Below are 24687 nucleotides of genomic sequence, written 5' to 3'. Positions count from 1 at the left end.
AGAAATTTTATTAATAACTTACTTTTCCGGTCCGTTTTAAATACCCGAAATACGATATCGTTAAACCTTATATATATTATAACTTTCGACGTTTTTATTAACGAAGCCCTCCTTTACCCTTTCGTTATAAACGTTAATACGTATATTATAAGTAAAGTAAACGTTACGGACGTTATAAACGTTATAAACGTTAACGGTACGGTTAGTAACGGTCTTATTACGGTTAATAACGGACCCGTTACGGTTAAAGTCGCGTTTATTACGAACGTTTTAAACGTTAACGTAGTTATTATAATTAATAGAACGGTTATTACGGGTTTTAACGGTTTAAATATTTTTTTACCCCGAACCTAGTCTAACGTAACCGGTTTAATAACGGACCGTAACGTTACGGTCCCTTTTACGACCGATCCGACGGTATATTACGGTCGGTTATAATTAAATTTATTTTTTACGGTTTTATTATAAAACTATAACTAACCGTTCCGATTTATTAAATACTAAACTTTAAGTCCGATCCGGTCCGTTTTAAAGAGTGGTTAACTACGGTGGTGGACGATTAGGATATTATAAACCACCGTTTCGTTATAAATACGGTAAAACTATTAATCGAGTGTATAATATATTATAAACTATTATAAGTCTTTACTTTTTTATTAAAAATTATTTTTAATTATATCCGGTTATTATATATTAAAACTTATATTTATAATAAACCGTTTTTTATAATTCGTTAACGTTTCGGGTCGGAACGACGACGTTAACCTTATAATATAGTTTTAATATCGAAATAATATTAATTTAAACGGTAAGTACGTTTATATCGACTTATTACGGTTATTATTTTAAACGGTCCGGACCGTTTATAAAGTACGTAACGTTTATAAACGTTAATAACGGGTCTTACGGAAACTACTATTATAATTCTAATATTAATAAGTGTACGTTTAAAGTTAAAAGTAAGTATAAAATATAAACGAAACGGTTTATTATAATTATAAATTAATATTTTTTTTAAACTTTAAATTACGTTTTACTATAAAACGTGTCGTTACGACCATTCCGGACCCGTTTCGAACGGTTAAAAAGGGAAAATAAGTCGTAACGGTCCGTAACGACGACGACGACGAAAATAACGACGATAATAACGATAACGTTATAGTCGTTACGTTTATAAAACGGGCCGAAATAACCTTTAGTTTAAAGAGTACGGTTAAAACCGTTAAGTTTTTCACTCTTCTTGGAAAGGTTATATAAAATATATAACGAACCGAAACGGTTATTTTTATTTTTTTTCTTTTATTTTTCGAGTTAACTTAGTAAAGTGTTTTATATATTACGGGTTATTACGGTTATTTTTTCGAAATTTTTAAACCGGTCCGATAAGGTGTTTTTAAGTGTTACGGGTCGTTTCGGTTATTTTTTTTTAAAAAAAATATTAATATTTTTAAACGTAAAGATACGAAACGGACCGTAAAGGTCGATAAATTAACGGACTTTTTATAAAAGGTACTTAATATAAGTCGTTACGGGGTAAATAATTTATTTTTATTTTTATTTTTTAATTTTTTAATATATTACGTTATTTTCCGTTTATATTTTAATTCGTAATACTTATAAAATTAACTTTATATTAATACTTTTAAATATATAATATTCTTTGTATAATTTTAGTTACGGTCCGTTAAATATACGATAAACCTTGAAATATCCGTTATACGGGATAGTGTTATATATAACTAATCGTAAGTAAAAATAAACGTCCGTAAATTTATACTAACGGTTTGGAACGACTAGTTTTACGACTTATTAATAATTATAAAAAAATAAAAATAGATTAAAAATTAACGTCGTTTTAATTTATACGGGAGCTCGTCCTTTTTCGAAATAAATATAATTTTAAAAATAAAGGTTTTTTCGTTATAAAACGTTCCGTTAAAGATTATATAACGTAAAAGAAAACGGTTTATAAACGTAATAATTATTCGTATACCGTTATAAAGACCTTTATTTAAATATAAATTCCGTAATAATATAACCGGTATATTAACCTTTAACGTTAACTTACTCGTAAGTATCGAAAAAAGACGTAACGACCGTAATACTTCGAAAGGTGGTTAGTACGAACCGGGTTTTATATCTTTAATTATATTATAAGATCGATATAACCGTTTTATACCCGGAAATATATTTAAGATATTTTAATTCGTATCGTTTATTAAATCGTTCCGTATAATTAAAATATACTTATCTTTAAAAATAGTAATATTTATAACGGTTTATTATAAAATATATAACGAGTAAATACGTTTATATAAGTCTTATATAAAGAAAATACGAGTAATTTCCGGATATAGTTTAACTATTTTATACTTTTCGGAATCGTATAATAAAGATTATAATTAAAGTAAAAAAGATAAGTTCGAGTTATTTTAATTATATAAACGTATATTTTTTATTAAATTTAAAATAATTAACTCGTTTTAAAGTATAAACGACCGTAATACGAAACTTACGATCTTCGAACGTATTCTTTTTTTTTTAACCGGGAGGATTTATATAAAGTCGTTATTAAAAAGGACGGGTAAACCGTTAAATAAACTATTATAATTATAAATATTTTATAACTATTTATTTATAACTTTAAAATAACGATAGTTTTATATAAATACTTCGTTTTAAATAATTAAACTCGTTTTTTAAATTAAACGGACTAATATAATTCTTTTACCGAAGTTATATATAAAGGTACTTTCGATTTTAATTAAGATTTTAAAATACGAGTATAACGTACGACCGTTAAGTAAAAGACGGACCGTAATATTAAACGAAGTAACGTAAAATACGATTTATTTTTTAAAACGGTAATATACGGTTAATAATTAATATAAAAACGTTTTACCGGTATTTATAAGTCTTTATAAAAAAAAACGTATATTCGAAAAGACCGACTCGATACGGTCCGTAATAGTCTTAAAATATAACCTTTAACCGAAGTTTAATTATACCTCGATTATTACTACCGTAACGGTTTACTTTTTATAATTATAACGTTTTTTTATAAATATAAAATACTTTATATTAAGATATTAATTAAGTTAAAGTATAAAAAAACCGAAATTATTTAATAATTTTCCGTACTATTATAATAAACCTTCGAGAAAAAATAACCCGTAATTTAAATAAGGATTATTAAAACTATCCGGAATAACCGACGATAAAAACTAGTCGGTTATAATACGATATAATAAGTTATCGTATAAAAAGGACTAAAACTACGATTATAAAACACTCGGGTTTATAATAAACCCGAATATTAACTTAATTATAAATATAAAATATACGGTCGTTCCGTTCCGAATAGTAGTTACTTCGGTTAACGTATAAATCGTATCGTTATCGTTATTTAATAAATCGAGAGTGTTATAAACGGTGTAAAACGTTTTATATTTAACGTTATCGATTATATAAAAGTATATAAAAAATATTACGTTTAAAACGTTATAAAGTAAAAGTCGTAAAAAATATATCTTACCGTACGTTTTTAAAACGACCCGTATACGGTCGATAATATAAGTGTTATTTCTTTTTAAGTACTACTTTTTACTATAAAAAGTATATTTATTCGGAAAGTTTTAATATAATACGTTTTAAACCTTTTCGTAACGTAAGTTATATTTAAACTATACCGTTAAAGTCGTTCCGGTCTTTTCCGACACTTTTTTTATCCTTTATATCGTCTTCGTTAATATTTTTAATTAAGTCGGTTTAAAAATCACTTATTAATTATTCGAAAAATAAACCGTAAACCGTATAATAGTTAACAACTTTTAATATACCGGGAACTCAAAGATACGTTATACTACCTCGTAAAGATTAATATAACGGTATTTCGTATAAAACCCGATTTTATTAAAACGGTTCGGATTATACGGGTTTCGGGCCTTAAAAACGACCGAGACTATATCCGACCTTTTATAAATATATTTATAAATATATTTTATAATATTTATAAAACCGTATACTTTTATATTAATATACGATTTATACCGTAATAATAAATACGGACTATAAAAAACGATTTATTTATTATTTTTAATTCTTTAATTATTATAAGTCGTTATAGTATAAATCCGTTTATAACGACGATAATAATATAAGTAACCGTTTTTATTAATAGTTATTTCGTTTTAAAATAATTTTAAAAAATCCTTAAAATAGTAAAAACTTTAACTAAACTTTTTCGATAGTTTTATATAAGGTGTAAATATATAATTAAAGTCGTAAAGGTCGTGTATTATATTTCGGGTAATTAATTCGTATAATTCCGGTTTTATTTCAAGGTTTAAAATTTCCGTAAAAATAATATTATTAATATAATACGGATTTAATAACTTATTACGGTTTATAATAAATAAAAACAATAAAAGATATATATACGAAAGACTACGTTTTTAATACTCGATCGTATATATTAAACTACGAAACTCTTTAAAAATCTACTTATTTCGGACTTAATTAAATAGATTTTACGTTTATTTATTAAATACGTATATAATAATATCGGGATAATTATAAATATTTACTCCGGACGGGAGTTAAGTAAATAATTCGGGATTATTCGGGTTATAAATAAATATAATAAAAAACGACGGTCGATTAAATACACGTATAATAATTATAAAGTCTTCGTAATATATTATTATAAAACGGTCGTTACTAATATACGTTACGAGTATAATCGATATACGTTTTAACTTTTTAATTATAATTTTACCCCGTTTTAACTAATTTAACGTAGTACGTAATATATAATAATATTCCGTTAATAGTTTCTTTTAATTCGTTTTAATTTATCGGACCCGTTTTAAATCGATATACGTTTATATATCTATTAAAAATTATTAAAATAAACGGTCGTAAAAGAATAAAATAATATTAAACCGACCTTTACGTTAATATAAGTAATATCGGACTTATTTTATTAACGTTAAACGAGGGTTACTATTATCCGATCCGTTATCGAATATAACACTTTAATAAAAGTCGATCTTTTTACGGAGAAATATTAAAACGTACGTTAAAAGGAAATAAATAACGTAATTAAAGTTAATATAAGTGTAACGGGGTTAATTCGGGTCTTTCGACTTTAAAACGATATCGTAAACGGACTATTTATTATATTCGTATAAGATTAAGACCGTAACCTCGTTTAAAGTAGGTGTATTATAATACCGTTAATCGTTACGTTTATTAATAATTAACCGTATTTAAGGATTTAAAAACGTAACGGTCTAGGGGTTATTTTTACACGTTAATCGTTCTTTTACGTTTTTATAAATAGTCGTAAAATAATTATATTCGATTAAAAACTAATTAATTTTAATTAATTCGTTTATATTTAAACCCCCGTTTAACACTTATTACACGTATTTATTACGGGTTTTAATAATTATACGTACGTTTAAAAAGTAATATTATATAAATTAGTAAGGTTTATTATCGACTAATTATAACGGACTAGTGTTATAATATAACGTACCTTATATTTAATACATTATTAAGACGTTACCGACCGTATTACGTATAATTTAAGTCGTATTAATTAAAGTAAACGAAAATATATAATTATACTTTTAAATATTATTATAAAACCGTTTTACTCGAGTAATATTAACTAAAATAAACGGAAATAGTTAAAAATATAATTAAAAGAAATATAATAAGAATAAAACTTATATATTAATAAGTTTATTAAAAACTCGGAAAGGTTTAATAAAGGTTATAATACACGTCTTTTAACGTTGTAATAAAATTACGGCCCGTCTCCCTTTTAACGAATTACTTTATAATACTAATAAATAAGGTTTATAGTAATCTTAAAACGAGGGTTATTTTAAAAGTTAAATACGGACCGAAACGTTATTAAAAGTAAAACTTAACGAGACGGGTGGTACGGTAAAGGTATAATAATTACCGGTGTCGGTGAAATAGTCCGTAAAAGTAGTAAGTTCGTTTATTACGGTATTAAAAAGATTAAAAAGGTATTTAAAAAAAGAGACGAAAAAGGTTATAACGATTATTATACGACTCGAAAAGAGATAAAAAGGACCGAAGATATCGAGAAAAAAGATAAAAAAACCCGTTTTAACTATTACGACTATAAAATACGTTAAGAAAAAGGTAAATAAAAAAGGAAAATAAAAAAGAGAGTAGTAAGAGTAAAAAAGGAAGAAAATAACTATTACGGTTATTACAGTGTTATAAAAAGAACGGGATTTTAATAAATTTTAAAGTTAAAAATAAAACGTTACGATAAAAGACCGGTTAAAACTAGTTAAAATATATTTATTATATTAATATTATAAAAAGAAACACTTATTACGGTAAAAAAAGGAATTATAAAGTATTATTAATAATAAAAATAAAAATAATACGTTTCTTTTTAAAATCTTTATAATTAAAATAAATTTACTACGACCGTTTACTAATACGGTTAATAAAAAAAACAATTAAAAAGGTTTTCTTATAACGTATACACTTCCGTATATCGGTTAAAACGGTTTAAAAAAAAGAGTCTTAAATACGTCGGTTCTTTAAAGTAATAGTATAGTCTTTATAAGTCCGATACGGTTTAGTACTTAACCGTTCCTTTACGAAAAAAGTAGTAAAAAAGGTATGTTTATATATAAAATATATTTACGGAGAAGATATAAAGACGTTATTTATTATAAACGGTATAAAATAAACGATAAGTAAAATATAATTAATAAAAATAATTAGTAATAATTAGTAATATTAAAGTATAAATATAAATAAACTTAATTTAAACGTAAAAACACGATAAAAAACACGAAGGTTAAAAATAAACCGGACTTATAAAATTATACTTATAAACCCCCCTTTAACGAATTAAATCGATTTCACGTTAAAAACTAACGAAAAAGTAGAGTAAAAAAACGATTCTAACGAATAAAAAGGCTTAAATAAACGAAAAACTAAGGGCCGTTAACGTAACGGACCAATCAGGCTACAATAATCCGTAAAGTCTTTAAACAACCAATGAACGGAGCGTATTCAGGAAAAAGCGGGCCGAAACGGACCAATAGGAGGCGGCTCTCAAAACTTCTTCATGGTACCTTAAGATAGCGGCGTTACATCGCTGTAGGTTGGTGTTGAGTTGTGTGCCAAGACATGATGTCCAAAGTCGAACAGGAAAGGTGAAGATGAAAAGGGGTAACAATGAGGAGATATCAAATGCCCACAAAGTCGTGAGTACAGAATATATCGTCACTGGATAAAAGAAGAAAGAACGAGTTCTGTTCCACGGCTGCTCTTGCCTTTGACCTCTCAGATGGTCGTCAAAGATTAGTCATCAAGCTTAGGCCTTGACGCTTCCAATTTCTATCTCCACTGCTTTTGAGCTCTCAACCGCTGCCAACTGTCCACTCAACACACAGCGAACTCGTCGAGGATGTGCGGGATCCACGCTCTCATTGCACTTGTGGATGACACTGCAGGCAATGGAGACACAGCACCAACCGACGCGGTAGGCGGCCTCCCAGAGGTCCTCCGCGACCGCCTCGCACGTCGCGGACCCGACCACCTTGGCCAGGCATCCTCTTCATTTACGGGCCGAGAGGATGGGAAGCCTGTGTCTTTGCAGTTCACATCGACCGTGCTGGCGCTTCGCGGCGACGGCCTGACGAAGCAGCCGTTTGAGGACACGGCAACCGACACGGGGCGCGTCCTCTGCTGGAACGGCGAGGTGTGGAAATGGAAGGTGAGCGGCGAACGCGGCAGGACACAAGTCGAAGTCGACGGCAACGACGGACAGCATCTGTTTGAGCGTCTGGCGGCGTGTTCTGACACGGACGCTGTGCTCGCCGTCCTGCGCGCCATCGAGGGCCCGTTTGCATTCGTGTACTACGACCGGCCAGCAGGACAGCTGTTCTACGGACGCGACCGACTGGGGCGGCGGTCGCTGTTGGAGAGGCGGACGGACCGTTCTCTCACGCTGTCGAGTGTGTCCGACATGTCGTCCTCGTCAGCGACAGAGGCGCCTTGGGTGGAGGTCGAGGCGGACGGCATCTATGTGGTGAACCTGCTGCAGGACCGGCCGTTTGCCCACGCGTCGTCAAGTGACGATGCTGTTGACGGCGACGGCGGCGGCGGTACTACACGGTACGACTGGTCGAAGGAGCTTGGAAACGATAGTGTCAGCGGTCTCGGACACTTTAACATGGCGGCCAGCCCGCCACCAGACGATAGCCGCCTGACCCTCGACTCGCCGTCTGTACGAGAGCTGCGTGACCAGCTCACAGCCTCCCTGCGTCTGCGCGTCTGCAATGTCCCGCGGCCGCCATCCACATCCACATTGTCCAATGTCCACCCAGACACCGACAGGGTCGACACCCGCATCGCCGTCCTCTTCTCGGGCGGCCTCGACTGCACCGTCCTCGCCCGGCTGGCCCACGACCTGCTGCCCGCTGACCAGGGCATCGACCTCATCAATGTGGCCTTTGAGAATCCGAGGGTCGTCGCCCATTTGGCGCCCGAAAAGAAGGGCGACATCTACGAAGCCTGCCCCGACCGCGTGACGGGCCGCGCGTCGCTGGCCGAATTGGAGCGAGTCTGTCCGGCGAGGGCCTGGCGGTTCGTGGCTGTCAATGTCCCCTACGCCGAGACCGTGGCACACCGCCCAGAGATTGTCGCGCTGATGCACCCGCACAACACGGAGATGGACCTGTCGATTGCGTCGGCCCTGTACTTTGCATCGAGGGCCGGCGTCGACGACAACGACGACGACAGCGACGACAACGGAACATCGGCGCGCGTGCTCGTGTCTGGCCTCGGCGCCGACGAACTGTTTGGGGGGTATGGACGGCATGCTGTTGCTTTCGGCGGGCGGGACGGCAATGGCAGCCGCGGCTACGCTGCTTTGGCCAGGGAACTCTTGCTCGACATGGCCCGTCTCGGCCGGCGCAACCTCGGCCGCGACGACCGCGTGCTGGCGCACTGGGGCCGCGAGGTGCGGTTCCCCTTTTTGGACGAAGGGCTGGTGCCGTGGGCCCTGGCGCTGCCGGTGTGGGCCAAGTGCGATTTTGCCAACCCGGCAGGAGGTGGCGACGGCGATATCGAAAACGACGTTGAGCCCGCGAAGCGGGTGCTGCGTCTCGTGGCCCTGTCGCTGGGGATGCCCCATGTGGCGCGAGAGAAGAAGCGGGCCGTATGTCTACGTTCCCCTACCGGTGCCAACCAAGAGACTGTGCTAACGTTGTCAGATCCAATTCGGCGCGCGGACGGCCAAGATGGAGAGCGGGCGCGTCAAAGGGACGGCCTTGGTGGTGTAGGCGGGCGGACGAGATCGTAAAGAGGACGATAGAAGCTCCTCCCAGTGCCCTCAGTGAACGGCAGTGATGATAACCAGATACTTCCGAGGCATGAGAGCGGAGACAGGCAGCCGTCGTCTTTGGACGTGGGCGTGGTGCTGTGCCGTCGTGTCTGTGGACGGACTTGTGGTGTCTTTTGTCGTGGACGAACGTCTTGACAGAAGAAACCCTTGCTCTTGTCCACGACACACTGCATCAGCAACCGCCTCGGCCACAACGGCCCGGCTCTGTCCAATGCATGGCCTGACCATGTCCGCCGCCGATGACGTCGTAAAAGGCAAGTCTGAGCCACTCTTTTAGCTCTTTTTAACACACGTTTGCATCAGCATGTAGACTGGGATCTTTGCATCTTTGATACCCAATGGCGACAATAGACTTCAAATAGACTCTTGACTTTGTAACTCCATTCTTCTTTCAGCTGAATTCGCCGTAGTTGTATTATTGTATTACATACTTGTCATTTCTCAGACGACATCGCATCTGTGGTAGTATAGTAGTACTGGTGAAGCATACTCCTGTTTGTACGTCCTTCTGTCTCATGGGTATAAATGTGTTCAGTGTGTCCCGCCGCCCGTCCACACCTCCTCCTCCCGACATCCTCCCGACATCCTCCTATAGCACCAGCACCGGCTGCCCGTTCTCCATTATTTTGCGTCCCCCGCTAAACACCATCGAGCTGAAACTCGCGTGGTCGTTGCTGTCGACCAGCGCGTCGCCGCCCGTGTTGTCCTGGCCGGTGTTGTCGCCGTTCTTGGACGCCGTCGACGGCAGCCAGTCGGGTCCCAGACGTGCGTACAGGCCTTGTCCCGGTTTCGGCCACCCGGCCATCAGGCCCGTCGGGTCTTCTTCGTCGGGGTCGACGGGTGTGGGCACAAAGGCAGGGATGTGGGCGGGGTCGACCAGGCGGGGGCGTGTAGGACGTGCCGTCTGGGCGGCCTGGGGCGTCTGCGCCGTCGACACCGCCGTCGACACCGCAGTCGACGGCTCCTGCGGCAGCAGCAGCAGCCGCTCGTCCTCGAGTGGCCGCACCTTGGGCGGGCGCCCCCGCTTGCGCTTCACCGGCAGCCCGGCGGCGATGCGCGCGGCGCGCTCGGCGGCTTCGGCGGCGGCAACAAAGTCCCTGTGCTTGTGGCGCAGCGACTTGATGACGCTCTGGCGGAAGGTCGGACTCGTGCTGGTCGCCTTGTAGACGGCGCTCATCGCGACGCGGCCGCTGGCAGGCAAGAGCGGCAAGGGCGGCAAGAAGCCGCGCGGCGGTCGACCGGGGCCACGTCGGAGGCTGCTTCCTTGTGCCCCTCGGCCCGCGTGGCCAGACGCGCGGCCCGCCATCGCTGCCATCGCTGCCGTCGCTGCCGTCGCTGCCGTCGGTTGTGCATCCACCTTGGGCGTCGGCGGCATCGGCGGCAGCGGCGGGTAGACCGCCAGGTCCGGATGCTGGGCCATGGCGTACAACAGCCACGCCTGCAGGTCGGGCCGCGCGAGGCGGGCCAGGTACGCGCGGCGCTGCTGCGGTGTGCGGCGGCTCAGGTCGTGGTGCGTGGGTGGCGGCGGCCGAGCCGGGACACGGAGCGCGTCGGGCGGCCGTTCTGCACAGGCACGGCGGGCGAGGCGTTCCGTGTGCCGGGTGGCGGCGGCCGCCGTACAGGCGGGGCAGGACCAGCCAGAGGAAGGGACGGCACCAGCAGCGGTTGCGCCAGTCGTGTCTAGCGTGCGCGTTTCCACGCCATTGCCGTTGCCGTCGACGCCGTCTCCGTTTTCGATTTCCAGCACCCCGTTCGCGGTCACGGCCCCCGCGCTGGCCCACGCTGCTGCTGCCGCGGCCACGTGGTCGGCAATCACAGGATCGTGACACAGACGGTGCCAGCACCGACGGCATCCGCAGCACGACACGAGCGGGTTGAGCGTCGAGCGCGCCGGCCGCTCACACACCGTGCACACTGGTTTCCGAGCCGCCGCCGCACACACACCCGACAAGACGGAGCCGGCATACGAGCTGGCACGGGACGGCGGCGACGATGGCGTGGGCGAGGCCAGCATCATCACGGCGGTGTTGTCGAAGTTCGCGATGTTGTCGCTGTCGTGGCCGCCCCGGCGCCGGCCGCGTTTCTTGCGCACCGGCATGGGCATCGTGCGCGGCTCGGCCTCGCTGGGCGGCGTTGCGGAACCACCGACGACAATCGACGTGGGATCGTGCTCGGCGATGCTGTTGCCGTCGACCTCATCACGGCGGCTTGTGCGGAAGCGCTCGAGAATGGCCTGCGCGGCCGCGGACGAGAACTGGGGCGTGTAGCTGCGGCGGCCGCGGCTGGCGGGCGTCGGTGGTGTCAAGAGAGATGACAAGGCGAGCGGCTGTGCAGGGGGCATCGACAGGAGTCGGCGATGGTCGTCCAAGTGCATCATGTCGCGCGAGTCCTTGAGCAAATGAGGTCCATGTGGACTGGGTTGATCTGGGGGGCTTTCTCTTTCTCGGCTCTCTCCCTCTTGCGCGTCTACATCCATCATGATGGCATGTGGGTGGGCTGTGTGGGCCTGTGCGGTGGTAAGAAAACAAAGGTAAAACGAATGTGATGTGCGATCAACAAGAAAAGGTAAATAAAGCTGGCGAGCTTTGATGGGACGAGGCAAGGACGTCGTAGCGTCAATTCCACTGGAAATGGGAGTCGTTACGACGCGATTACAGGACCCACTTTTTTACCGCAAGCGACGCTGAGACGCATCTGTCAGCCTCGTGAAAGTGACCTCACATTTGGCCCATTTGGCCCCACGTAGTGTCTCATTGTTCTGCTGTTTATACGTAAGATATAGTTGGTTTTTGTTTTGTTTTGTTTTTTTGTTTTTTACATTTCATTTTATTTCGTTTTATTTCACTCTATTTTACTTTATTTTACTTTATTTTTCACGTATTTTTGTTTCTTCCTGTCAAGTTATTCTGTACGCATAACCACAACTGACACCAATCTCTCTTATCCGTTATTACCGTATTTTGTGCATTTACAACGAATTTACATTCTTCATCTACCTTCTAAGGCCTATCGTACATACATTCCGCGCCTCATGCCTCTCGCCTCGTCCATTATTGCTCTCCCTTCTTGACCCCCCGCACGACGCCGCTTGCCGCCAGGGCCGCAATCTGGTCGGCGCCGTAGCCCAGGTGCTCGCGCAGAATCTCCTCGGTGTGCTGGCCGAGAATGGGCGGCGCGAGGCGCACGACGGGCGGCGTCTCGGACAGTTTCATGGGCGAGTTGACGAGCTGCATGGGGCCGCAGTAGGGGTGGTCGACGTCGAGGACCATGTGGCGGGCGCGCGTGTGGTCGAGCTGCAGCGTGGTCTGGACGTCGTTGACGGCGGCGTAGGGCATGCCGGTGCCCTCGTAGACGGCCAGCCAGTGGGCGGTGGTCTGGGTCTCCGTGACGGCCTCAATGGCGCGTTCGAGGATGTCGCGGTGGGCGACGCGGTCGGCGTTGGTGAGGAAGCGGGTGTCGGTGGCCAGCTCGGGGTGGCCGATGCCCTGGCACAGAATCTGGAAGAGGCGGTCGTTGCCGCCGCCGAGGAGAATGTCGCCGTCGGCCGTGCGGAAGGACTTGTACGGAACGATGGAGGCTGGCGAGTTAGTCATACTTATTTTACAAACACAGTCTTGGAACAGTCTTGACTCACGATGCGCTGTCCCCCAGCGGCCGCTGTCGGGCTGCTTGCTAATCAGACAGCTGCTGGCAATGTTGGCCAGCGTCGCCGTCTGGCAGTCGCTGAGCGACGCGTCAATGTGCTGTCCGCGTCCGGTGCGCGCGCGCGCCAGCAGCGCCGCCATGATGCTGCTGCTCGTGTAGAGGCCCGTGGTCAGGTCGGTGACGGCCACGCCCACCTTGACGGGCGTCTGGTCGCGCTCGCCGGTGATGTGCATGAGGCCAAACTCGGCCTCGACCATGACGTCGTAGCCCGCGCGGCTGGACGAGGGCCCGGTCTGGCCGTAGCCCGTGATGGACGCATAGATGAGCCTGGGGTTGAGCCGCTGGAGCGTCTGGTAGTCCAGGCTGTACTTGGCGAGGGTGCCCGGCAGGTAGTTTTCGACGAGGATGTCGCACTGTGCCGCGAGCTTGTGCAGGATTGCGACGCCGTCGGGATGCTGGAAGGAGAGGGCCAGGGACTTTTTGTTGCGGTTGGCCTGCAAAAAATGTCAGTAACTTTTAGAGGCGAAGAGAAAGCGAGCGCAGCGAGGCCTGGCATACCCCCAAAAAGTAGGCCGACTCGCCCGGCCCTGTCAGTCCCGACTCGGGCGTGTAGGCGGCATACGGCGGTCCCCAGGCACGCGTGTCGTCGCCGCGCACGGGGTGCTCAATCTTGATGACCTCGGCGCCGAGATCGCCCAGCATCTGCGTGCAGTAGGGGCCGGCCAGCACGCGCGTCATGTCGAGCACGCGGTAGCCGGCAAGGGGGAGGTTGCTGTTGTCGGCGGACGACGATGCCGATGTCGGAGTCGCATGGGCGCGGCGGACTGTGCACGAGAGCGGCCGACTCGCGATGGTGACGACACAGCTGGGCCGACAAAGTGACGGGTGTGCCGGCGTCCGACGCAGAGCTGTCTGGGCCGTGGACAGTTGGTGCCATAGCCGACTACCGATCCGGAGAGACATTGTGAGGAGAGGTCGGAGGAGAGTGTTGATCGAAGAGACAGAGTGGGAGGAAGCGAAAGCAGTGACGACGACAGAAGACATAAAAGAAAGATACAAGCCACTTGTCGGCTCACAAAGAACGAAGGTCCAACAGAAAACGCACAGTAAGGCAATCCTGTCTCAACACCGCTCGTCTCTTCTCCTCTCCCTTATGTACGCCCGATCGCCATCAAGCTATCGTGGCAAAAGAGACATCGACCTCGAAGCTCAAGTCCCCGCAGCTGGCCATTCTGCCCGCTAGATTCGGCTTAGTTCTGGGCGCAACACAGCGCTGCCCTGGCGCTAACGGCATGCAACTGCCCCTGGAGCCGCCGATTCGGGTAACTGGAAAGGCCAATCGTAGTGGGCTGTCGTCGTACGACGGGCTTGAATCAGTGGGCTGCACTCTCTTGCTCTTTTGAGACAGCGCGTCCGGCCACCAAAGAGCGTCTCGCTGCGGTTCTGCGGACAAGGATAGCATTGGAGAGCCGAGGAATAAAAGTAACGAAGACTGGCGGCAGAGGACGCCGTTAGCCAATTGTCGAATTGGTTTCCGTAGAACATTGTGTCTTTGGCGTCAGGTCCAAGATGTAACTCCTGAGTTCCGAGTTGACTGTATCCTCTCTCACATTGATGCGAAGGAAAAGAAAGTTATTTAGTTAATAAATAAAAAGAAACAATACCGTTGTAGAAGGAAAAAAGAAAGAAAGAAAAAAAGAAAAAAGAAAAAAAAAAAATCAAAAGAAAAACACAATTAGCAACTCCTCGTTTCGATCAAGGGACCTCCGGGTTATGAGCCCGGCGCGCTTCCGCTGCGCCAAGTTGCTTAGCTGTTTTGCTTGTGCAAAATCTACGACTTATTTTCGTATGTGTAGATAGCGCGAATTTAAAATGGGTCCCTTCAGTCTAGCTTTCCTACCTTTGTTTTCCTTCCTGTGAGTCAACAACTATTTTCATACCATGCGTCACGTCTGTTCAAGAGGGCAAAAAACTTCACATCGCAAAATGATATTTGTAAATTCAAATCCTCACACGTGTAGCTCCTATTCATCCTTCGTAAATCTTGTGTGTATGTATTGCTTCCTCAGTCTCGTCTGCTTTGTTCGCACTTTCCTTCGTGACACAGCAGGCTGTACATCACGTCGTACCTTCCTATTGTTACTCAACTGCAAACGCCACCATCCCTATTGCCCCTCTGCCCCTATTCCCTCTTCGCCCTACTTACTCTCCTTCTTCCATTTCTCTAGAAGCTCCTCCATCTCGATGTTTTGTTGAGCCTTCGCCCGTCCGATGGCCTCGTCCAGCACACCGGCCCGCCGCTCTGCAACGCCTCGTTCGAGCATGAAGACAACCGACGACGTGTTGCCCGCGTGTACGGCTGCCAGCAACGGCGGGTCGTCTGCACAGCTGCCGTCGGGCAGCTGTGTGCTGCGGCTCAATGCCATGGGGTGCTCGTCGTCGGGGCCGCTCTTGTACCACGTCCCTGGCGACGTGTGGATGTCCATGCCGCCGATGTCGACCAGCACGCGCAGCACGCCGTAGCCGGGGTTGTCTCGGGTTTCCTTGCCGACGGTCGCAGGCTCGATTGTGTGGCTGACGCTCGTGATTGACTCCCCCGCGCGCGACGCCGGAGGCCGTGCCGCGGCCATGGTCACCAGCGACTGCATCCCAGGCCACTTGGGCCGCGGCGGGATCCCGTCATACACCTTCCGCGAGACCACGCCGAGAAAATGCGCCACCATGGCCGGCGTGCCGTCCTTGACCAGCGCGTCCAAGATCCAGCCCGTCAGCGGCTGCGGGTCGAGGCCGCGGGCCAGCCAGTCGTCGAGAGCAGCAAGAGCACCGCCCGGGTCGGTATAGCTCTGGACGGCGGCGGCGGCAATCGCGTGGCGGGCTTCTTCACTGTCGGGAGAACTCAACCCAACAGGCAATGCGTGTACGGCGTGATCGGTCCGCAGGGATGGCGCCCATCCTGCGTTGGCCAAAAGTGCCCATGCCGCCGGGCCATAGTGCGGGTCATCCAACACGCCATCGCCACGGGGTGCACCACGGAACGCGCCGGGGCCGACAGTCGCAAACAACGTCATCTCTGGTCGACAGCGGCCGTGCTTTTCTAAGAGGTCCTGCAGCATGTCCTTGTGGCGGTGCTTGAGTGCAACGGCGACAAGAATCTGGAGGAGAAGCGGCGTCGCCAGGGCGGACACGCCCGCCTCTTCGGGCTCGGCCATGTACTCGTCGGCAAACCGGACGGTGTCGTAGTCGGCCGTGATGCATCTTGTGAGTGTCGGGAGGAATTTGGTTGCTGTCCACATTGTTAACAACGATCTTAGGACGTACATAAACACTAGCAGAGCGCGGTCGGCTTACCCTCCGGCAAGACATAACCACCGGCGCTGGCGACGTGGATGGCCGCAGCTACGACATCCTCGTGGACGCGGTCAGCCAGGCCAGAGTCAGCCGACTTGTCAACCGCTCCCGTCAACAGCCGTCGAAAGTACGTCTCGATGGTCGTGTCGCCGACGGGGTAGAGGTTGGGGATGTACCGGGGCCGGGCTGGTTGTTTCACCGACTGTGGAGATGCGGACGACCCGCTCGACGCCGTGGAGTCCGTTGTGGTGCCTCTGCCGGACCCGCCCGAAAAGAGGTGTGCCTTGAGTTTACTCAGCATGCTGGGTCGATACGAGACAGGTTCGTTTGCACTGTTTTTTTCGTTTCGCATTTGCCGAGTCGTGTGTCGCTGCTGATTTCAAAGAGCTTTGGGTGTGGTCTAGCGGCCATTTTGAGGCTTGCCGCTAGCAGGGCTGCAGCCTCATTATTGTCGGCAAATAGGAGGCTGCAGCCCCTAGCCAGGCCGACGCAGCTGAGGCAGAGTGAAGCATGTGGCAGAGGAGCCATCGTGAACTCTTGCGCTTTGTGTCGTTGCGTTTGCGATTGTTGTGAGTATATCTCTGCCTACTCATTATGTATCTACAGTCGAAGTTCAATACGCCGATCGGCAACTTCGTGTTAACAAAAGAAGCGAACCATTGTCAACATCATGTCGTTCACTCCCTCCTAACCCCAAGCCAACAAATTCGTCCCCTCTTTGCCCCCTGCCGTGTTTAAGCAGTATAGCAAGGCTACTCTGTCATTGATTTGTTACCAGGATTTTCTTTTGCTCGTGTCATTTTGTTATGTGTTTCTTATCGCATTGTAGCGTTTTCTTGTCTTCCCTTCCTAAAGATGTCACATTTTCATCTACCAATTACCGTTCAGCATAAACGGCCGTCTTGGTTGGGCATACAAAATATGATATCCCAGCTGGGATTCTTCGTTCAGCCGCGAGAAGGGCATCGGGCAGCAATGTTCCAGAAACAACCACAACGCGCAGTCCGATCACGACGATCTTGAAGCCTCACAACAAGACGGACAGCGCTTACAAACTCAGGTGCTACAACTCAAAGACTATGGCAAGCTCTAGCGACAGAATGCAAAGTTGGTGGCGGAACATGAAAGGCAGCAGACGGGAACGGCCTGAACGGGCAAATGCCTCACCTGCAGCCTCCTCCGCCAAGGGCAACAACTACATCCAGCATAAGCATTCCAAAGACGGCTTGGCCTCTCGTGTCGAGCACCAAGAGTCCCCCGCGAAGCAGTCGCTTTGGGACCGCGCATACGACGCCCTCAGAAAGACGAAGACACAGTTGGTGGAGGACTACGAGAAACTGCTCGCAGAGGAGGAGCAGACGGCTAGTACGTATCACCGACTGACACCTTGCAGTCGTATGCCGCAGACACTGACCAAACGATATTACAGATTTTACTTTAAATAACGGGGCTCCCGCACAACCTAAGCCTCTACATGATGTGACTTTCGGCCCCGACAGTCAGTCTCGCCAAGCACAACTAAACACGGTGATCGAGCAGGGTTTACGACGAGTTGAGGAGAGGAAAGCCAAATACACGATAGCTGGCCATGAGTTTGTCCTGAGGGATCAGGTTGCGCAGGCCGCGAAGTGGCTGCTGTGGGCGAAAGACTGGGTCGGCAATGCCGTCCAGGCTTCACCGCAAGCTTCCATCGCGTGGGCCGGCGTTTGCCTTATCCTCCCGCTTCTCACAAACCCCACGACTGCGGCTGAAGCTAGACGCGACGGATTTACTGATGTCACCGCCCGTATGCGGTACTACGTCGCGTTGGAGCCTCTGTTACGGCGGCTTGGCCAGAATTCTTTGGTCGCCGAGACGGTGATGTCGGAAACCAACGGCCATCTCATCGACCTTTATCAACTTATTCTCGAGTTCCAGCTCTGCAGCGTCTTGCGGTTTTATCAAAGCCACGCCAAGTCCTATGTTCATGACATGTTTTCATCGAAAGACTGGAAGCAGATGACACTCGACATCAAGGCGCGAGAGGAGGCCGTCAACAATGATCTGAGCCAGATCAACGAGTTGGAAACGAGGCAAGAGCTTGAACTTTTGAACAAGACGAGTGCAGATGCACTCAAAGCCATGGAGGGTTTCCTATCGGTCTCGATGCAGCAGTTGGCCGTTTTACAAGAACAACTAGCAATACAACAAGACACCGCGCGTCAACAACTGTCCAACGAGCAGATGACGTGTTTGCAGCTGTTTTGTCTCACCAAAAACGATAACGGCGCCACGTACGACTGGTACAAGGACCGCGTTGAAAACCGTGTAAAAGGCACGTGTCAGTGGTTCCTCCAACACGCCCACTTCCAGAGGTGGCTGACGCAGGAGTCAGGTCCACTCCTGGTCTCAACGGACCCTGGGTGTCAGCAGATACCTCAGACACTGGTTCCTGCCTTAGGCTACTAGTTCCCGTTATCACGTGACAAGGGGTAGATAGATAAACATCGCCACGTCCGTGGTGATGTTATTAGATAGGAGAATCAAGTTTATTTTATATTATTACGTGATAATTTAGTAGTAACTCCGTTCTCGATTAAAGTTTTATAAGAACGTGTTAGATTTCGATTATTAACCGATTTTTATTAAGATAGGATTTATTTATAACGTTTATAACCGAACGTAATTATAATTTACTTTAAAATTAACTTATAAATTTTTTTTAATAAATATATAAAACTTTTATTATTTTTAACGAAAAAGTAAAATTTTTCGTTAATTTACCGTTTTATTTAAACGAATATAATTACTTTTATATATAATTAACGAATAATAAGTCGTTAATATTTATACTCGTTCGTTAACGTATAAAACGGTCTTAATTATTTTTATTAAACTTATATATACTTATACGTATTATACGTACGTTTTAGTTTTATTTTACTCGTACCTTTATTTTAACCTTTTACCGACTTTTTATTTACTTTTTTACTTTTCGTATCCGTACTTTATTTAATTAACCCTCGAAACTCTTCGTTAATACTTTAATACGTTTAATACGTATAACCGACTACTTTTAAGATATTATTAAACGTTCTTCGAAAACCCTTATAACCGTCCCGTCCTTTACTCGAAGATTATAATAATCCTTTTAAAAACGTATAACTATTAAAACTGAATGGGATGCCTGCCCTAGGAACACAAAACCTAACCAATGAAATGGCGAAGTAGGTCTATGCTTGGGACTAGAACATCTCACGTGTTTCTGCAGGATGAATTCACTTGCGGAAGGATGGATTCGATGAATGGCGACAGGAGTCCTGAACGAAACTCCTGTCAACCTACCTCTCCTTTTCTTCTTTTGAAGTTGTTTGAATTTCTTCTATCTCCCTTTTTCTTCCCCTATTCCCTTTTGTCATTTCTTACCACGTACGGACTTTCGAATAAAAGCTCACCTAGTCACATGACAAAAGGGGGCGGCTTATTTAATCGCGTGCTTAACTAATCCTGGGTATTCCGCCCCGACTCACTATTTACGTTAATAAACGTTTCGATATAACCTTTACTTTTATTTTATTATTAGTTTTTCTTTTAAACGTTTTTAAATATTAAAGATAAACTTTAACTACCGACGAATATAATAGTAATATAAATAAATAATATTAATAATTATAACTACTTATAATAAATAACTTATAATATTAAAACGATAATATATTAAAGTTAATCCGTAATATATCCGTAACGGAGTATATCCGTATTTAACGTTTCGTTTTATAAAACTAATCTTTTTTTTTAACTCTTTTTTTTTATAACCTTATAAATAATTATAATAATCGTTATTATTTTAATTAATTTAAAAACCTTACTTTTAATTTAATCGGTTACTTTAAACCGGATAAAAAGGATTTTAATTAAACCGGATTCGTTTATAACGGTAAACTTTTTATTTATATAAACGTTTACTACTTTATTAATCGTTTAAAATATATAATACGTCGTTTTTCTTTTAAAGTAGTTTAATTAATATAAATTTATTATTTATTATAATCGATTCGTAACTAAAGACTACGAATTAAGTGACTAGACTTATATAATAAAACGTGGTATAACTAGTCTTTAATTATACGTTAACGTTACGTTAGTAAAAAGTCTCTCTCCTTAAATAAAAGGACTCCCTTTTTCTTAAAGGGAAGAAGGGGTAAGAATTAGTCTTTATTATAATATACACTTACCTTCGTTCTTAAAACTAATACTTTTTATTAATTAATTTATTATAAAGACTTATTTTATAATTACTTATAATAATTTTAATTCTTTTTTTTACGGATATTTTTTTATAATAATTAAAAAAAAAGAAACGATAAACCTACTTTTCGTCGGGTCGAGTCGAGTTATACGTTCGTATTCGTAAGGTTTTACGAGTCTCTCGTAAATAAACGTCGACTTTATCTTTAAAAACTTTAACTTATAATTAACGGTCGAAAACCCGACCGAATCTTCGAGTATTAAAGTAGTAATAATAGTACCGACTAGTAGTAAAAAAGGAGAAGAAGGTAGTAAGATTAATACTATTACGGAAAAATAAGTAAAAAAAAAACGACGAAGAAAAAACGTTTAAAAAAAAGTTAACGACGTTTAAAAAAAAACGAGTTTTTTAAAGAAAAAATCGTAGTTTTAAAAAACGTAAAACGTTAACGAGTCTTTTATCGAAACGAAAAGATTAAAAATAAATCTACCGTTTTCTTTTTTTTAACTTTATTATTTAAAGAAAATTCTTTTAAACCGAATAATAACTCGAAAGTCGACGGAGAAACGTAAAAGGGTCGTAAATCGAAAGATTTAAAAATACGATTATCGTTTAAGGTTTATAAGAATTATTTTACTTTTAAAGACCGGAAATTTTAAATTTTAAAATTAAAAATAATATTTAAAATTAAATTATACGAATTTTTAAATTCTCGTAATCGAGTCGTTATTACTTATAATTATATAAATAAGTCGTTTAAAAGGTAATAAAATTAATATATACGTAACGTTAAAGATTTCGAGAAACGTCGACGACTCAAACGTTTTTAAAATAAATTTAAAGAGTAAATAACGATACTCGTTTTTATTACGAACGACCCGTCGATATAAACTTATAAGTTATATAAAAAGGTACGTTCTCGACTTAACTAATTACTATCCGAGTTTTTAAACTACTTACGTTCTTTAAAGAAATAAATAACACCTTTTTTTAATAAATTTAAAAAAAAGGTTTTTTATTTTAAGTTAAATAATTAACTTAAATATACGTTAAACGAAATTATCGATTATAAAAAAATTAACCTTTAAGACTTATACGTAAAAGTCGAATTATTATTTATATAACGGGTAAGAAATCGTTTTATTAATAACGTCCGTAATTCGTAAAAAAGTCGTAAACGACTCGACGATAAACCGTACGAAGATATATTTTAAAAAAGGAAACGTTAACGTCGTTCGGACGACTATAAAAATCGTAAAAACGATAAAAGGAGGAATATAACGGACTTTTAACCTTTTTATTTATAAAATAAAAAAAAGTCGTAAAAAAAACCCTCGGTTACTTACTTTAAGTGTAATAAAGTAGAATATTATATAAATAACTACTTAAAAAACGTACTTATTTAAAATATTATTATTAAAAAACCCGTTAAGTTAAAAAACCTTTAATTACTTTTTTCGAGTCCGAAAAGGAGACGATAAAAATAAAATATAAACTATTAAAGAATACGTTAGTAATATATTATAAAAGAGTTAAAAAAAAAACGACTATTACTTTAAACACTACTACGGGGTTAAATATCGTAAATATTTAATTCGTAAAACGACTTTAATTACGAAAAACGAGATATCCCGATTCGGTAACGTATTTAATAAACGTCTTTAAAACTTAAACATTTAAAATTTAAAATATCCTTATTACTCTTACGGATTTCCGTAAAAGGATTAAAAAGGTAATCTACTTTTATATCGTACTCGATAAGTTAAAGAGTCCGGATATTAATTTTATTTTATTAAGTATTATAAACTTAAAAACGTTAAATATTAATATTTTAATAAAAACACTATAACGTTTCGTATATAAAACCTTAAAGATTTATATTAAAACCCTAAAAAAGTTTATAAAAATTATACGAAACGAAACGGTAGTATATACGGTTATAACACTCTCGGTAGTCTCGAGTAAACGCCTTTACGAGAATTATCCTTTTAATATAAAAAAGTAAAAGACTTACGGAGAAGTCGTACTACCCGTCGAGTTAAAAGACTTTACGGATATCTTTAATATATTTAAAACGATAATTATTCTACCGTTTAAGTAAATTAATTATATTATAAATCTTTTACCGAATACGTAACTCTTATATAAAACGATTTACCCGTTATTTAAACGGGAATTATAAAAGTTACGACTTTATATTAAGGAGAACTTATAAAACGAACGTATTCGTCCTTTTAAATCGTTAACCGACGTACTTATATTATTTATATTAAAAAAAGATAATACGTTATAACTTTACGTCGATTATCGTAAGTTAAATAAAGTTACCGTAAAGAACCGGTATACTTTTTTATTAATTTCCGAGATTTTAAATCGAATAAATAAAGTCTAGTTCTTTTTTAAACTTAATATTAAGGATATTTATTATCGAATCCGGATTAAAAAGGGTAATAAGTAAAAGACTACGTTTCGTATACGATATAACTACTTTAAGTATATAATTCTTCCTTTCGACTTAATTAACGTTCTTACTACTTTTTAACACTATATTTATATAACCTTATAAAAGTTAATTAATATTATATATATAATATATATAAATAACGTTTTAATATTCTTTTAATCCCGAGAGTAGTACGTACGATATTTATACGAAGTGTTAAAAAGACTTTAACGAGTCTAGTTATATACTAATTTATATAAGTATAAATTTTTCGTAAATAAAGTGGAATTTTTAAAATTTATCCTTATACGTTATAAAGTTAAAATAAACCCGGAGTAAATAGTTATTATTATAAAGTAGTTAAAACCGAAGTTTTACCGTAATAAGATTTTATAACTTTTATAAACGATTTATTTTTACGTATTCGTAAATTATAACCTTACTTAATAACCTTTTAAAGGGTATATAAAATAAAAAGAAACCGGGAATAGTTACGTTTTCGACTCGTAAGTAAAAAACTTTCGACGAGTTTAAAGTATATTTTAAAAAAACGCCGTTATTAAAATACTTTAATTTTAAGTTATAAACCCGACTTAAAACGGACGTGTTAAAAAAGGGTGGTTTTAAAGTACTATTTTAATTAAACGAATAAGATAAATACTACTTAATCGTTTTTTAGTTAAAGAAATAAAAAGGGTTAAAGTTAAACTATAACACTTTTAATTAAGAAATAATAATAATTATAAAGAGTTTTAAATACTAACGATAATACTTAAATAAAAGTCGTTAAAAAGTCGAAGTTTTATCGGACTACGTTAATTTAAAGGTGTTTATAAGTTAATAAAAGTTAAATAACCGATAAATTAAATAATATATATTTTTAATACTATTTAATTTTAAGATTAAATATTAAACCGGAAAAAAAAACCCCGTCGATACGTCGTCGTGTCGTCCGGACTATAAGTTTAACGACGAAGATTATAATTATAAAGACCTCTTACTTATATTATAATAAAGGTTAACGATAACGTAATAAGTATTAATCTTATAATAAAAACACTAATAAGTTTATAATTAAAATTAAAAGGAAAAGGTCGTGTTTTTATAACGAGAGTTAAACGAAAAGCCTTTATAAGTTTAATAAATTTAAACTCGTCCTTAAAAAAGTTAGGTTTAAACGGAGAGTTCGAAAGTCTCGTCGTTAACTTACGACTTTTAATCGAAACTACTTATAACGTAGTATATTTTAAAGACTTTAATATAATTTATAACTATATAAAAAAAGATTACGTTAATAAATCCTTTTACCCCGTTATAAGACTTATTATTAACCTTATAAGTTAACGATTCGTTTTATATAACGAAACGAAACGTTACGTAAACGGGAAAGTTACAAGACTTTTAATAAAGATTAAACTAAGACGGATTATTAAAGTACTATTATTATATTTATATCCCGGTAAAAAGTTCGGTGTATTAAAAGATACTTAACCGATATTATAATAAACCTTTAACGGGTTACTTTAAAAGGGTTAAAATAAAAGAAATAATAAAAGAAAATTTAATTTAACTTAAGTATAATTAAAGTAATAATATATAAATTTAATT

The 24687-nt window shown here is 41.2% G+C and overlaps 5 protein-coding genes and 1 non-coding gene across 6 annotated transcripts; 2 read left to right on the top strand and 4 right to left on the bottom strand.

Annotated features, from left to right (window-relative positions):
• Positions 1-7474: 7474 nt before the first annotated feature.
• On the top strand, positions 7475-9353 carry SPBR_04832 (uncharacterized protein; the record flags this gene model as incomplete). The annotated part of the gene is made up of 2 exons (XM_040763109.1): positions 7475-9229; positions 9285-9353. The coding sequence occupies 2 exons, from the start codon at positions 7475-7477 to the stop codon at positions 9351-9353; spliced, it is 1824 nt and encodes a 607-aa protein (XP_040615098.1).
• Positions 9354-10004: 651 nt separating this feature from the next.
• Positions 10005-11792, bottom strand: SPBR_04858 (uncharacterized protein; the record flags this gene model as incomplete). Its single annotated transcript, XM_040763135.1, has 1 exon — positions 10005-11792. One exon carries the CDS (start codon positions 11790-11792, stop codon positions 10005-10007), a length of 1788 nt encoding a protein of 595 aa, XP_040615097.1.
• Positions 11793-12465: 673 nt separating this feature from the next.
• SPBR_04942 (uncharacterized protein) lies at positions 12466-14023 on the bottom strand (the record flags this gene model as incomplete). Its single annotated transcript, XM_040763219.1, has 3 exons — positions 12466-12992; positions 13050-13554; positions 13619-14023. The coding sequence occupies 3 exons, from the start codon at positions 14021-14023 to the stop codon at positions 12466-12468; spliced, it is 1437 nt and encodes a 478-aa protein (XP_040615096.1).
• Positions 14024-14796: 773 nt separating this feature from the next.
• SPBR_09546 lies at positions 14797-14868 on the bottom strand. Its single transcript has one exon. It is a non-coding gene; the product is annotated as a tRNA-Met (tRNA).
• Positions 14869-15258: 390 nt separating this feature from the next.
• On the bottom strand, positions 15259-16709 carry SPBR_04979 (uncharacterized protein; the record flags this gene model as incomplete). The annotated part of the gene is made up of 2 exons (XM_040763256.1): positions 15259-16343; positions 16409-16709. 2 exons carry the CDS (start codon positions 16707-16709, stop codon positions 15259-15261), a joined length of 1386 nt encoding a protein of 461 aa, XP_040615095.1.
• Positions 16710-17487: 778 nt separating this feature from the next.
• On the top strand, positions 17488-18856 carry SPBR_05000 (uncharacterized protein; the record flags this gene model as incomplete). The annotated part of the gene is made up of 2 exons (XM_040763277.1): positions 17488-17773; positions 17838-18856. 2 exons carry the CDS (start codon positions 17488-17490, stop codon positions 18854-18856), a joined length of 1305 nt encoding a protein of 434 aa, XP_040615094.1.
• Between the last annotated feature and the right edge of the window lie 5831 nt (positions 18857-24687).

The sequence above is a fragment of the Sporothrix brasiliensis genome (genome assembly GCF_000820605.1).
Source record: "Sporothrix brasiliensis 5110 chromosome Unknown Cont21, whole genome shotgun sequence".
Taxonomy (NCBI): domain Eukaryota; kingdom Fungi; phylum Ascomycota; class Sordariomycetes; order Ophiostomatales; family Ophiostomataceae; genus Sporothrix; species Sporothrix brasiliensis.
Note: the sequence above shows the minus strand (reverse complement) of the source record. Positions and strands in the feature narration are given on the sequence as shown.